The sequence below is a fragment of the Ranitomeya imitator genome, chromosome 8 (genome assembly GCF_032444005.1).
Source record: "Ranitomeya imitator isolate aRanImi1 chromosome 8, aRanImi1.pri, whole genome shotgun sequence".
NCBI classification, from domain to species: Eukaryota; Metazoa; Chordata; class Amphibia; order Anura; family Dendrobatidae; genus Ranitomeya; species Ranitomeya imitator.
In genome coordinates, this window is record NC_091289.1 from 53,661,186 (window position 1) to 53,674,141 (window position 12,956).

General features: G+C 46.8%; 1 protein-coding gene across 1 annotated transcript in view; it reads right to left on the minus strand.

Annotated features, from left to right (window-relative positions):
- The window catches only part of ATRIP (ATR interacting protein), a 69,632-nt gene that overhangs the window by 35,483 nt on the left and 21,193 nt on the right, over window positions 1-12,956 (minus strand). Inside the window, exons 5-7 of the mRNA XM_069736925.1 lie at window positions 11,604-11,707; window positions 9,073-9,224; window positions 7,395-7,475 (exon numbers count right to left, since the gene is read on the minus strand). Of these exons, the coding sequence (XP_069593026.1) occupies window positions 7,395-7,475; window positions 9,073-9,224; window positions 11,604-11,707 (337 nt within the window). The remainder of the gene's footprint in view (window positions 1-7,394; window positions 7,476-9,072; window positions 9,225-11,603; window positions 11,708-12,956) is intronic.

A 12,956-nucleotide genomic window follows, 5' to 3' on the forward strand; every position in this document is an offset into this window, starting at 1 on the left:
TTGGAGATGAGAGGTGACGTCAGCCACCAGTTGAGGGACCGTTTGACCCGGGGAGAGAGTCGGATCGGACGATCCAGGGACAAGACAGACCTGTCCCACTGTGACAGGATGGCCTGCTGAAGAGGTCGTGAGTGAAATTGGGCGAAGGGAATCAATTCCAATGTTGCTACCATCCTCCCCAGAACCTTCATGGCCGATCGGAAGGAGGGAAGCCGAGGACCCTGGAGCAAGCGTACGTCCCGACGAAGGATGGATCTCTTGTCCTCGGGAAGGAAGACTTTGGTCTGACGAGTGTCGAAGAGCATGCCCAGAAAAACGAGGCGCTGGGAAGGAACAAGACAGGATTTCTTCTTGCTGACAAGCCACCCGAAATGGGCTAGAGTGTTGAGGACGATGGACAGGCTCTCGTGAGCCTGAGAAAAGGACGGAACCTTGATGAGGATGTCGTCGAGGTACGGAAAAAGTATCAGTCCCCTAACCCTTCAAGATGGTTATCTGCGCCGCCATGATCTTCGTGAAAACCCTGGGAGCGGTTGTGAGATCGAACGGCAGGGCGACGAACTGAAAATGGTCCTGGAACACCGCAAAGCGCAGGAAATCGGTGATGTCCTGGGAATATCGGGACATGGAGGTAGGCGTCCTGAATATCTATGGAACACAGAAATTCTTGAGCTTCCATGGAAGCAATTACTGCACGAAGTGATTCCATCCTGAAGTGTCTCAGACTAACTCTCTTGTTCAGCAATTTGAGATCCAGAATGGGACGAACCTTGCCGTCTTTTTTCGGTACCACAAAAAGATTGGAATAGAAACCTGTGAACCGTTCTTTTTTTGAGACGGGAACGGCTTTGAGGAGAGAAGCGATGGCTGCGAAGAAACCCAGAACTAGAGCGGGATCTCTTAGAGGTTGGGATTCGAAGAAACGATCCCGGGGTCGTGAAACGAACTCTATTTTGTATCCGAAGATACAACTTCCCTGACCCATGCGTCCTCTACTGAGGAGATCCAGATGTCCCTGAAGAAGAGGAGACGGCCGCTCAGCCTGGGAAGTGGGCTGGGGTCTTGCCGTGAGTCAAGCCGAGGTGGATCTTCCGGCCCTAGACCTGGAGGATCTACCCTGGGAGTAGCGAGAGCGCCAGGAAGGAGTGGGTCTAAAGCAGGGGTCCCCAACTCCAGTCCTCAAGGCCCACCAACATGTCATGTTTTCAGGATTTCCTTAGTCTTGCCCAGGTAATAATTGCATCACCTGTGCAATGCAAAGGAAATCCTGAAAACATGACCTGTTGGTGGGCCTTGAGGACTAGAGTTGGGGACCTCTGGTCTAAAGGATACCGTCTTCTCTTGACGTGCCTGTGACCTCTGTTGCTGCTGGGAAAAGGAGTTTGACGCCGCGAAGCGACGAAAAGGCAGAAAGGACCGAAACTGCCGTCTAGGAGGAGGGGCACAAGGTTTAGACTGGGGAAGAAGAGAACTTGCGCCCTCGGTGGCGTCCTTAATGATTTGGTCCAGCTTAGAACCAAAGAGACGTGAACCTTGAAAAGGCAGGCTGGTAAGGGACTTTTTAGAAGACAAATCCGGCTGCCAGGCCTTGAGCCAAACGGTCCGGCGGATGGCAACAGCATTGCTGGACGCCTGAGCAGCACAAGACGCTGCATTCAGGGAGGCGGAGACCAGGTTTTCACCCGCAATCTGGTTAGCAAGAGAAGGACCGTGGAGCAAGATAGAACGAGAAGAGGACTCAGACCGACGTTTTTGTCTAGACCATTTGCGGCTTAGAATGGAGGGCTCGGACGGAGGCTCCTGCGACCTGCTGGCTACTGCGGGAGCCGGCAGGGAAAATCGATCAAGCACGGACACCAGAGTTTGAGACACTCGAGTTAGATCCGCTACCGATTTTGACAGAGAGGAAGCCCAGCCTGGGGTGGGGGTATCACTCAAGAGGAGCGGCCGGGGGATCCTGGGCGGTGGGAACAATCGGGTTGCTGCAGGCCTGACAGAGTGGAGAGGACTGACTTGACGGAAGTTTGCAGTTACAAGACAAACATGCAAAGTATTTGACAAAGGCAGAAGAAGTAGAGGAAGAAAATGCCAGAGGGTTAGGGGACAGGGGGGCAGAGGGGAGTGTCAGTCTGCAGTGCAGAGCTATTCAAGGCTGACAAAAACGGATTCCAGATGTAGGAAGCTGTCCGACTTGCAGGTGGACCTCCGGAGAAGTAGCCCTTTAGGCAGGAAGGCAATGTGAGCTCCTGCCGCAATCCAAGAAGTGGGAACACGCAGATGGAAGGACGCCAGAATGCGCGCTCTGCAAGGGGCGGAGCGGCAATGTGTGGCACCAAGCGGCGGTGTAGTGGGGAGTGCGGAGTCTGCCGTGCGCCCAGGAGCACCAAGATGGCGCTGGTGGGCGAAGAATGCAGGGAGGAAGATTGTCGGGTGGGAGAAAAGCCCGCACAAGCAAAATGGAATTGGGCGGAGTCGCGGCGCCGGAAGTAGGCTCGGGCAGAAGCCAAGACCTAAATTAGAGCCAGCGGCCGCCAGAGAAAAAACTGCGGCGCCAGGGCAGTGCGCCGCAGGTAATAAGCTGTAACAGAAGGCATAGCGGCCACCGAGCAGTGCGGTCGCAGGGGGAGGAAACGGCGCCAGCAGCCTGTAAAGGCCGCCGCGCCAGAATGCATTGCGGCCGCCGAGCAGGGAGACGGCCGCCCTGAGAAGGTAGATCGGCCGTAGCCACTGGGGAAGCGGTGAAGCAGCCAAGAAGGAGCGTGGCTGCCTCAAAGGCTGCCGCGCGATACGGCAATTTTGCCCATGCGGCTGCCTGCATGTAACGCACCCCCTCCGTGGTATCCTGGGATCCCCTAATAAAAAAAAAATTAAATAAATAAAGTCGAGCAGCACAGCTCCAGAGGGACCCCTTATCACCGCTGAAAAAGGTCCCCACATCTGTGAGTAATATGGGATGGGATGGGGAAAATACTCACCTCAAACATCCCATGCCGTTACTAACCTGAAGAGGAGTGAGATGTCCAGGGAGCTGTGACTGATGTCCTCGTCTCCTCCAACCGACAGGCTCTGGTGGGCGAGTGGGTGGGGGACGGAGCTAGGACCGGACTTCTGAGCATGCTTGTGTGCTAGGATCATGGCCTGCTGAGGGATCTATGAGGATACGGGGTAGCAGTACACGCCATACTCAGTCGATATTGTGGGATTACAGGTGTGACTGCTCACCCTGTATCCCTCCGGAAACCTAGAAAGAAAACGACGCACATTGAGGTAGATAAGGGTGTAATGAAAGACCCGTGTCCACCTCCTACTGACACTAAGCTAAACTGAAGTGCATAATGCCAGTCGGTGGGGTGTACACTGCAGAGGAGGAGCTAACTTTTTTTTGTGCATAGTGTCAGCCTCCTAGTGGCAGCAGCATACACCCATGGTTCCTGTGTCCCCCAATGAGAGGCGATAGAGAAATCCACATTTTTGTTATATGTACAGGACCCTCTTCTAGGCTTTTGGGAGGAGGCTGCCTGGAAGATAACTCTGCTTCCAGAGATTATTTTAAATAAAAGTGAGTTATCAGTGTGAGACAAGCAACACCGACAGGAGAAATGAAATTTGTATTCTTGCAAACACATTTTTACAGCTCTCTGAGCTCTGTTGAATTGCAATAATATTGCAGCACTTTCTGTGAGATGGAAGCTGAGAGGAACCTGCAGATGTGTCAGGTATAACCACACACAGCTCTGCAGTGAGATCAGGACAGCAGCCATCACACTGGTAACTTCCATTCATGTAAAATAAGTTCTGGAGGCAGAGTTATCTCCAAGGCATCATCCTCCCCAGAGCCTGGAACAGGTCATTTATTAAAAGTGATAAGAGATGATTTCTCAACAACAAGGCATTTGATAGGAGACACGCAGGTATGACTTTATCCAGCAGTCTATAATCTGTATGCCCATAGTAATAATTTAGATAGGTCAAATGTGGTGATATATTCCATTAAATGCTGCAATGTCTCAATACATCAATAAAACTATGCAACTGGTAAGATTTGAAACCAGAGTATTACTCAAGCGCTCCTTCCTATATCTGTTCTGCAAACATTACGATGCAAATCTCCCTCCTCCATTTTCTTTGTGCTTTGGCTTCATAATCCCCTGGTATTAAAAATGCCGAAAAATCTCAGAACTGAATCTCTTGAATTGCATCGATTCACAGATATAGCTTCTATATAACTTGTCATGAGTTTATTAAATAAGTCTCAATAAAAATAAAATAGTTCTAATTGTGTATGAGATGTAGTGTAACTGTATGATGATAAGTAGAATCTATACTCTTCTTCTGTAGTGGCAGAATTCCATGTCCTGGAACACTGTTCGGTCATGTGACCTCTACTGCCAATCAGCGTAGGGGATAACTTCTTTAAATGAAAAGCAAAACATATCAATGACCTATCGGTAGGACAACGCCTTTAACAAAAGGTTTTCACTGGGTTCTGCCAACTCTCCTCTGACAGATGATGTAAAGGTACCTTCACATTTAGCGACGCTGCAGCGATACCGACAACGATCCGGATCGCTGCAGCGTCGCTGTTTGGTCGCTGGAGAGCTGTCACACAGACCGCTCTCCAGCGACCAACGATGCTGGTAACCAGGGTAAACATCGGGTAACTAAGCGCAGGGCCGCGCTTAGTAACCCGATGTTTACCCTGGTTACCATGCTAAAAGTAAAAAAAAACAAACACTAGATACTTACCTACCGCTGTCTGTCCTCCAGCGCTGCGCTCTGCTTCTCTGCTCTCCTCCTGTACTGTCTGGGAGCCGGAAAGCAGAGCGGTGACGTCACCGCTCTGCTTTCCGGCTCACAGCCAGTACAGGAGGAGAGCAGAGCGCAGCGCTGGAGGACAGACAGCGTTAGGTAAGTATGTACTGTTTGTTTTTTTTTTACTTTTAGCATGGTAACCAGGGTAAACATCGGGTTACTAAGCGCGGCCCTGCGCTTAGTTACCCGATGTTTACCCTGGTTACCAGTGAAGACATCGCTGGATCGGTGTCACACACGCCGATCCAGCGATGTCTCCAGGGAGTCCAGCGACGAAATAAAGTTCTGGACTTAATTCAGCGACCAACGATCTCCCAGCAGGGGCCTGATCGTTGGTCGCTGTCACACAGAACGATTTCATTAACGATATCGTTGCTACGTCACAAATAGCAACGATATCGTTAACAATATCGTTATGTGTGAAGGTACCTTAAGAGTAGAAAATCAGGCATGCTGAATTTCAGTGTCCAACCCCTTTGATCCTGTGGGTGGTACAAGGCCTTCAAGAGAAGTGTCTGGCAGGAGCTTACTTCTCTCTACTCGTTAAATACCCATGTCCGCTGAGCACAATACATGGGATGGGCTGTCCGGAGCCATTTTCAGATGTTGGCTGAATCCTCATGCAGCTAATAGCTATAATAGGGGTCAGGGCCGGGGTCAGCACCCGGCACACTGGGCAAATGCCGGGGCCCTGGGGAGAGAGGGGGGCCCACTCATGCTGTCATAGATACAGCTGGGAGAGCAGAGCAGGAGATAACATGCTCTCTCCCCCCACAAAGTCACGCTGGCTGTGTTCTCTTAACCCCTATGTGCCAGCTCTGACACAAGCATCTTCTCACTCAGTCAGTGCAGCCAGGCAGGCACACAAAGGGTTTAACAGAAGGCAGCCAGTGTGACATTGTGGGTGGAGAGAGCACCTTCTCTGCTCTCCCCCCTGGGTGGCTGCAGACAGTGCTGAAGTTTATCAGGCAGATTCCCGAGGAGCTCTGTCCTACCATTGCCTGAGTGAGTGCAAAGGTATCCAGCAGTGGTTGCAGCTGTGCCTCAGTCTGCTGCTGTCTGTCTCCGCTGCCTAAAAATGTCGGTGATGTCTGGAGGAGCAGCTGGTGGGGTGCAGCCTGCAGCCACCCAGCTCTCCCAGAATACATGCATGCTGCACCAAACCTGCACCAGTGGGGTAGGAAGAAGCTTAACCCCTTCCCATCTGTATGAGGTTATTGCTGAACCTTAAAGATAACAATCCGACCCGCATAAATGGGGTTAACCAGATGCCAGGAGGAAGGGGAGCTGCTGCCATGGATAAAACTGAGCTGTGGGCTGTAGGTTGGGGCCCCGTGGCCCCAGGCTGGTGACTGGAGGGACTCTGCCCAGTGCTGGCATGTGGGTGATTTCTGCTCCGGAGTCTCAGCTTCTCTCCTCCAGGTCACACTGTGCAGTCACAGCAACATTGGTTGTCTCTGTCCAGGTCCCAGCAGCTGCCACTGCTCCCACCAAGGACATGGCATCACTTAACCCTTCCCCTGCAGCCACCGGCAACAAATCCACATTATTCCTTGATTAAATCAGGTTCCAACCCAATAGAGGAGCAGACATTTCCTGCTGCCATTAGGGTCCGGGAGGGGGTGACAATGGCTGCCCTGCTACTCTGTAGTGGGGGGTGACAAGTGTAACATGGGGTAACGATGACAGAGAAATGCACAGGGTAATAGTGAGCGCGACAGAGGGCAGTGTATGGTATGGAGCAGTCAGGGGGTGGGCTGCAGGATCCCCCCATACTGTACATGACTGCCCGGGACAGGGAGGCGTTTAATGAGCTTCTAATGACGAGGCACTAATTGGGTCATTAGGGTTTGTGGAAAGGATTCAGCATCAGGTCCCTCATTAATGCCCGAGCCGCCTGTTACTTTGTAGCACAGATCTGTTGGGGCCGCAAAACCAAACAACGTTGTTTATGTAGAAAAGTCTTTGTTTCATAGAAAAACTCAAAACAGAAAAGCACCTCTCCTGTATATATACACTGCACAGCACCTTTCCTCCTGTATATATACACTGCACAGCACCTCTCCTGTATATATACACTGCACAGCACCTTTCCTCCTGTATATATACACTGCAGAATCTACAATAGCTGTCACTCATGTAAGAAGTGAAATCTGGCATTGTACTATACATTTCTCTGCCGTATCTGTGCATCATAAATCGGGGTATGTGTTAAAGGGGGGGGGCCCACAGACTCTTTCGCCCGGGGCCCTCGAAAACCTGGAGCCGGCCCTGATAGGGGTGTATCGGCACCTTAAGGAGGGTTTCCGGGCTAACGATATTGATGACCTATCCTTAGGACAACTGGCACCATCAATCACCTGCTTTCAGCCCCACCAGCAGACAGAAGGAAACGGTGGATAGAGTCAACCAGAAAATTGGTCACTGCCAAGTACTGTAGCCGCTGAACACAATCACTGCTGATCAGTGAGGGTCGCCTAGAGTCAGTCCCACAAGGATCCCACCCATACTGATGTATACTACTTTTAAAAAAATTTTTTTAGCAGACATATTTTCAGGCTTCCCAGATGCTAGGTACATACCTTGTCTGTCCATGCTGTGCTTGCAGTATGATGTAGAAAATACTTTCGCTTGTTTAACTGTTGTATTTAATGCTTCAATGTCTATAAAAAAAAAAAATAACAGGATTTTTGGCTGCTTACAGTAAAATCTGTTTCTCGGAGCCTTCATTGGGGGACACAGCTGTGTCCCCCAGTGAAGCAATAGAGAAATACACATCTCTTTTACTGATTACTTGTAACAAAGAGCAAAATTTGTGAACTGCACAAGTTAAATAAAAAGAATTTCACCCCTTAATGACCAGGGCTAAAGAGGACAAAGGGTAATTCACATCTTCATAACTGGATATTGTAGGATAGTGCTTGTAAACACAAGAACATTTAGCAACGTGCAGCTTAAAACCTTCAGCCGTTCTTCAGCTATTAACACTTTACTGTTGGACACAGCACATTGCCTTGGAGACAGACCACCACTGCTAGACATCAGAACATACACAGTGCTTACAAGCTCTTTTGAGCTTGTAAGCAATGTTTTGAAGCTTTGCTGCTAAAAAATACAGTATATATTTAAATAAGCACGGTGGATCAGTGCTAAAAATTGTTGTTTTGCAGCGCTGGGGTCCTGGGTTCAAATCCCACCAAGGTCAACATCTGCAAGGAGTTTGTATGTTCTCCCCGTGTTTGCATGAGTTTCATTCCACAAGCCAAGACACACTGATAGGAAATTTAGATTGAAATTTAGAGCCCCAATGGGGACAGCGATGAGGTATGTAAAGGACTGTGGAATATGATGGCGCTGTATAAGCAAAACATATATACATACCAAATGGTTTTTTTTGTTTTTTATAATATCGTCAGTCATACTGACCTGAAGAAGAATAATTTTGACAGGTCATTTTTACCACACAAAACACAGTAAAAACAAAATCCAAATGAGGACAGAATTGCATATTGTTTCTCACCATTTCATCCTCACTTTGATATTTTTTTTTTCTCTTCAGCCCACACCATCTATGATAAAGTAAGTATCGTCACTCAAAACTACAACTTGTCCTCCCCCCCCCAAAAAAAAATGGCCATGAGGATAAATAAATAAAAAAATTATGGGTCTTGTGAGATGGGTGTCAAAGAACAAAAACAAAAAGAAAAAATGGCTCAGTTCTGAAGTGTTGAAGCCCATCCAAAAATGTCAAACTGTTTTTGATGCGAGACCCCGAGTTACAGCTAAATGGAAAAGAACTGCAGGGTGAAAGGCACCCTCCTCATTCAGGAGATGACGGCACATACAACATTTTATTTTATTTGTTTAAATTTCCCCATGTCCTTTTGATTTTAGTGGAAGTGTTTTAAGTAGTGCTGTAAAATTGTGTTCCCTACAAACTAGTGAGAGATACACTGGCAATCCTCAGCAAACGCAATCAATGTGGTCACTGACACAAACCTCCATCACATGGAGGTATAAAAAACAAAAAAGTGCTAAATTTGACAAAAGGGGAACTCTGTGATTAGACTGTCCCGGTGTAATCTCAATGATCAGATCTCATCTTCTTTGGGACTGCTGTGTATTCCTGCTGCATGGCTGGATGACGCCAGATTGAAAAAAACTGTATGAGATGTATCCGAGAAAACATTAGGTGGGGACTTGCCAGTTTTCATAAAATGAAGTCTACATGAACAATCATGTGCCATTATATAATCTTACCGGTCTTAGCTGACAGATGCAGAGGAGATACAGGCATATGTGGTTTAAGACTGGCAGTGGCCCTAAAAGACTCCTTGGTGGGAAAGTTCATCTTTCCAAGTTGTGGTGAAGAGCACGATTCAAGCTTCACGGTCACAGAAGGACTCTTTGGGCTAAAATTGTAAATATATACACAATAAACTGTCAGCAGTGATAGCGTATTAGTAGCTGGAGCTCTTGGGTACACAAAGCTCATAGCTGTTATACAGTAAGGCTGCTTTTACACTTACCGTTTTTTTTGTGGCCCGTTATTGCGGGACGTATCGCCGCAATTTTCAAGGTCTGCCAGCAATATTGGACCATAAAAAAACTTGCGGATCGCCGTTTTTCAGGTTCCCAATACTATAGCAAAAGTATTGGGGGGGAAAAAAAAGGCTTTGCACAAAAACGGAAGTCACGGCGCACTGCAAAAACAACCTTCCGTTGTTTTTGCGGCCCCACTGATTTACAATGGGGGCCATGTCCGTTAGCCATAAAAAATATCGAGCAAGCTCGATATTTTTTCATGGCCCTAAATACTGCTTTACAGCGCTCCTACGAATTTTTGCTGCCCATTTTTGCAGCCCCATAGAAATGCATTGGGGCCACAAAAACGGTCCGCAAAAACGGTCCGCAAAAACATGGCAAGTGTAAAACCAGCCTAAGGCTGGGGTCACATGGACATTGTAGATTCAGTTTCCAGTTCCGTAGTAGAAGCACAATAGCAGAATTCACAACAAGGACTGATCCATTACATATTGGGCCCCACTAACTTATAGCGTCAGTCAGGTTTCGGTTAGTGTGCCAAACATAGTACTTGAAATATGAGGGGGTACGCCAACGAGTCATGAATAGTCTGTCAAAATAGGTAGAAGCCTGAACAACTCGTTAAAGGGTCGACACCCTAATGGAGCCTAGAAAAAAGTGGTAGGGATCCCATTCGCCAGGTGCTGGAGGTAGCTTTCATCATTGTTGCCTGGCCTCCCTTCACTGAAGAAGTGTGGTGAAAATTCTGCCAGCGGTGACATCATGAGGCTTACCATAGTTCATCAGCCTGCTCACAGTGACCAGCAGTAACCTCTATGACATTACCGCTGGTCACTGAAGCTGCGCCCCAAGCTCATCGATTCCTGGATGTCAAAGTGAACGGTCACATCATGCCACTGATGATCAAGGCATCCAGATGTAGCAGAGCTGGATTACGAAGTGGGGCAAATAGATTATCTTCTCGTTGGAAAGGTGAGGGATATTGTTTTTTTACTATTTTCATTTTTACAGTAATAAATGGGGAAAAAAAGGAGGGTCACGGAGTATTTAAAGAAATTTTATTCCTGCTGTGTATGGGGGTTAAGTAATGGGGGAGTCTTATAGATGCCTCTACATTACTAACCCCTGGGCTTTATGACAGCTAACATCAACAACTCTTTTACCCCACTTGTTACCGCACCAGGGCAAGTGGAAAGAGCGAGGTTGAGCACCAGATTTGTTGCATCTTATGGATGCACAATGTGTGTGGCAGCTGAGGGCTAATGCTGGTAGCCTGGGACGAGGTGCAATATCCCTGGCCCCTTCCCAGGCTATATCAGCCCACAGCTGTCAGTTTAGCCTTCGCTGCTTATAATTTATAGGGGGACCTTACGTCATTTTTTTTTTCTGGGGTCCCCCCGAAAACTAACCAGCAAAGGCCAAGCAAACAGATGTGAGCTGTTTTTAATAGCCTAAGAAACTTTTGCGATATTGACCCCTTTCCCAAATTATTATCATCAGCCCTTATTTTTTAATTTAATTCTTAATTTTACACATGATGTACACAGCGGCTGCTGAATGATTGGCTGCTTGCGATGATCTCAAGGAGACTACAATGAAAGATGCTTTCAGCACCCGGCGCCTGGGAACAGCTAACTGCACTGCTTTTCCCAGGAGCTGGTACCAATCACACAGGAACACGAATGTGATACACGGACAGCAAACGGCTACACGAATGGCACACTGACCATGGATCTTACCAGTACTGGTTTTTCCAGAACAGAAATCACCAGGACATGTGAAGGAGGCCTTACAAGCAGATTTACGTTTCTTTCTTGACTTTCTTTGGAAATATTAAGTTACAGGGTGGTTGCTGTAATTCTGATTGATGAAGGTTCAAGTATGTAACAGCTCATTGCAGAGATTGTAAAGCATCTTAGCAAGGACCCATAGAGCCTTCAGCCATTGTGGTACAGAAATTTTCTGTCCCAAAAGCATTGCTTCTAGAAGTGAATGCCTCCGTATATACAATACATGGTTTGATGCAGCATACCACAATTTTATTTTTCTTTGATTCGCACAGTATGGACCTCATGAAAATGTTATGGCAGCCTTATTATGGCTCTATGCAAAGCTATCACACAGCTGTGTGAATGAGCCACAAGGACTAGTGAATTTGTATTGGTCTTAGAAAACCAAAAGCTCATTTCCACCAATGTATATATCTAATTTTTTTTTTCTTTTAAGTATATATCGCAGGTACGTACCTAGCCTGTGCCACCACAATTCTCCGCTCACAGTTCTGCAGTTTGGTCTTTAATTCAATCATCTCTACATCTTTAAATTGTAGCTCCGATTGTAAAGACTGAATCTGGGATAAAAAGCATAAATATATATATTGTACACATCATGATTTTTAAAAATATACAAAAGTCTAATGATCAAGCATTTATAAAGTGCATTTTAACTAGTGAAACAACAAAAAATGTCCACCATCTCTAAGAGGAGCTTTATGCTATTCACTTATTCAAAAAACACTAAATTATATGCGAGAGCAAGGTAGTTGTAAGAATAAATAAAAGTGGAACTTTTATTAAATACAAAAAAAAAAAAAGCAAAACCAAAAAAACAAAACACAAATTTGTTGGCAAGTCAACAGAGAATCCACCATAATAGGAATTAGTGGCACAGACCACACAATGGGCATAAAATGCAGGGATATACCGTATGTGCAAAAGCAAGATAGTAAAGTTAATAAAGACAGAATTAAGAACACCACAAAAATATTCGGATTAGAGTGCTAAAAATGTAGTAATACCCTAAATAAGAGGTATCATGGAATACACTCTTGTAAGGCGAATGTGTAGCGACTTTTATTCTCGATGTAATCAATAATTATTAATACAATTTTAATACAAAATGAAATGGACTGTTAATTTTGTTTTCTCCAGCCGCCCGGGAGCTGACAGTTTTATTTGCTGGTGTGCAACGGTCTTAAAATGACAAGGCAAATATGGCAACCCCTGTACATAGACTTTGGTCAGCGTCCGAATGCATCTCCTATACGGTGACTGCCTATCAGGCCAATATCCAAAAATGAAAAATAGGGATTTTTGTGTACTCACCGTAAAATCCTTTTCTCTGAGCCAATCATTGGGGGACACAGACCGTGGGTGTATGCTGCTGCCACTAGGAGGCTGACACTAAGTGATACAAAGAAAGTGATCTCCTCCCCTGCAGTATACACCTTCCTTCTGGCTCTCAGCTAACCAGTTCGGTGCAAAAGCAGTAGGAGATCAATAACAACATATGAGCGTATAGCATGTCAGATTATAAAACAGGGTGGGAGCTATGTCCCCTAATGAATGGCTCGGAGAAAAGGATTTTACAGTGAGTACACAAAAATCCCTATTTCTCCTTCGCCTCATTGGGGGACACAGACCGTGGGACGTCCCAAAGCAGTCCCTAGGTGGGGACAACATCAAATGAGGCCCTGTGTAACTGCTACTTACAAGTGCGCCACCGCGGCCTGCAGAATCCGCCTGCCCAGACTCACATCTGTGGAAGTGTGGGAATTATAGTGCTTCAAGAATGCATGCGGACTGGACGAATATGCAAGC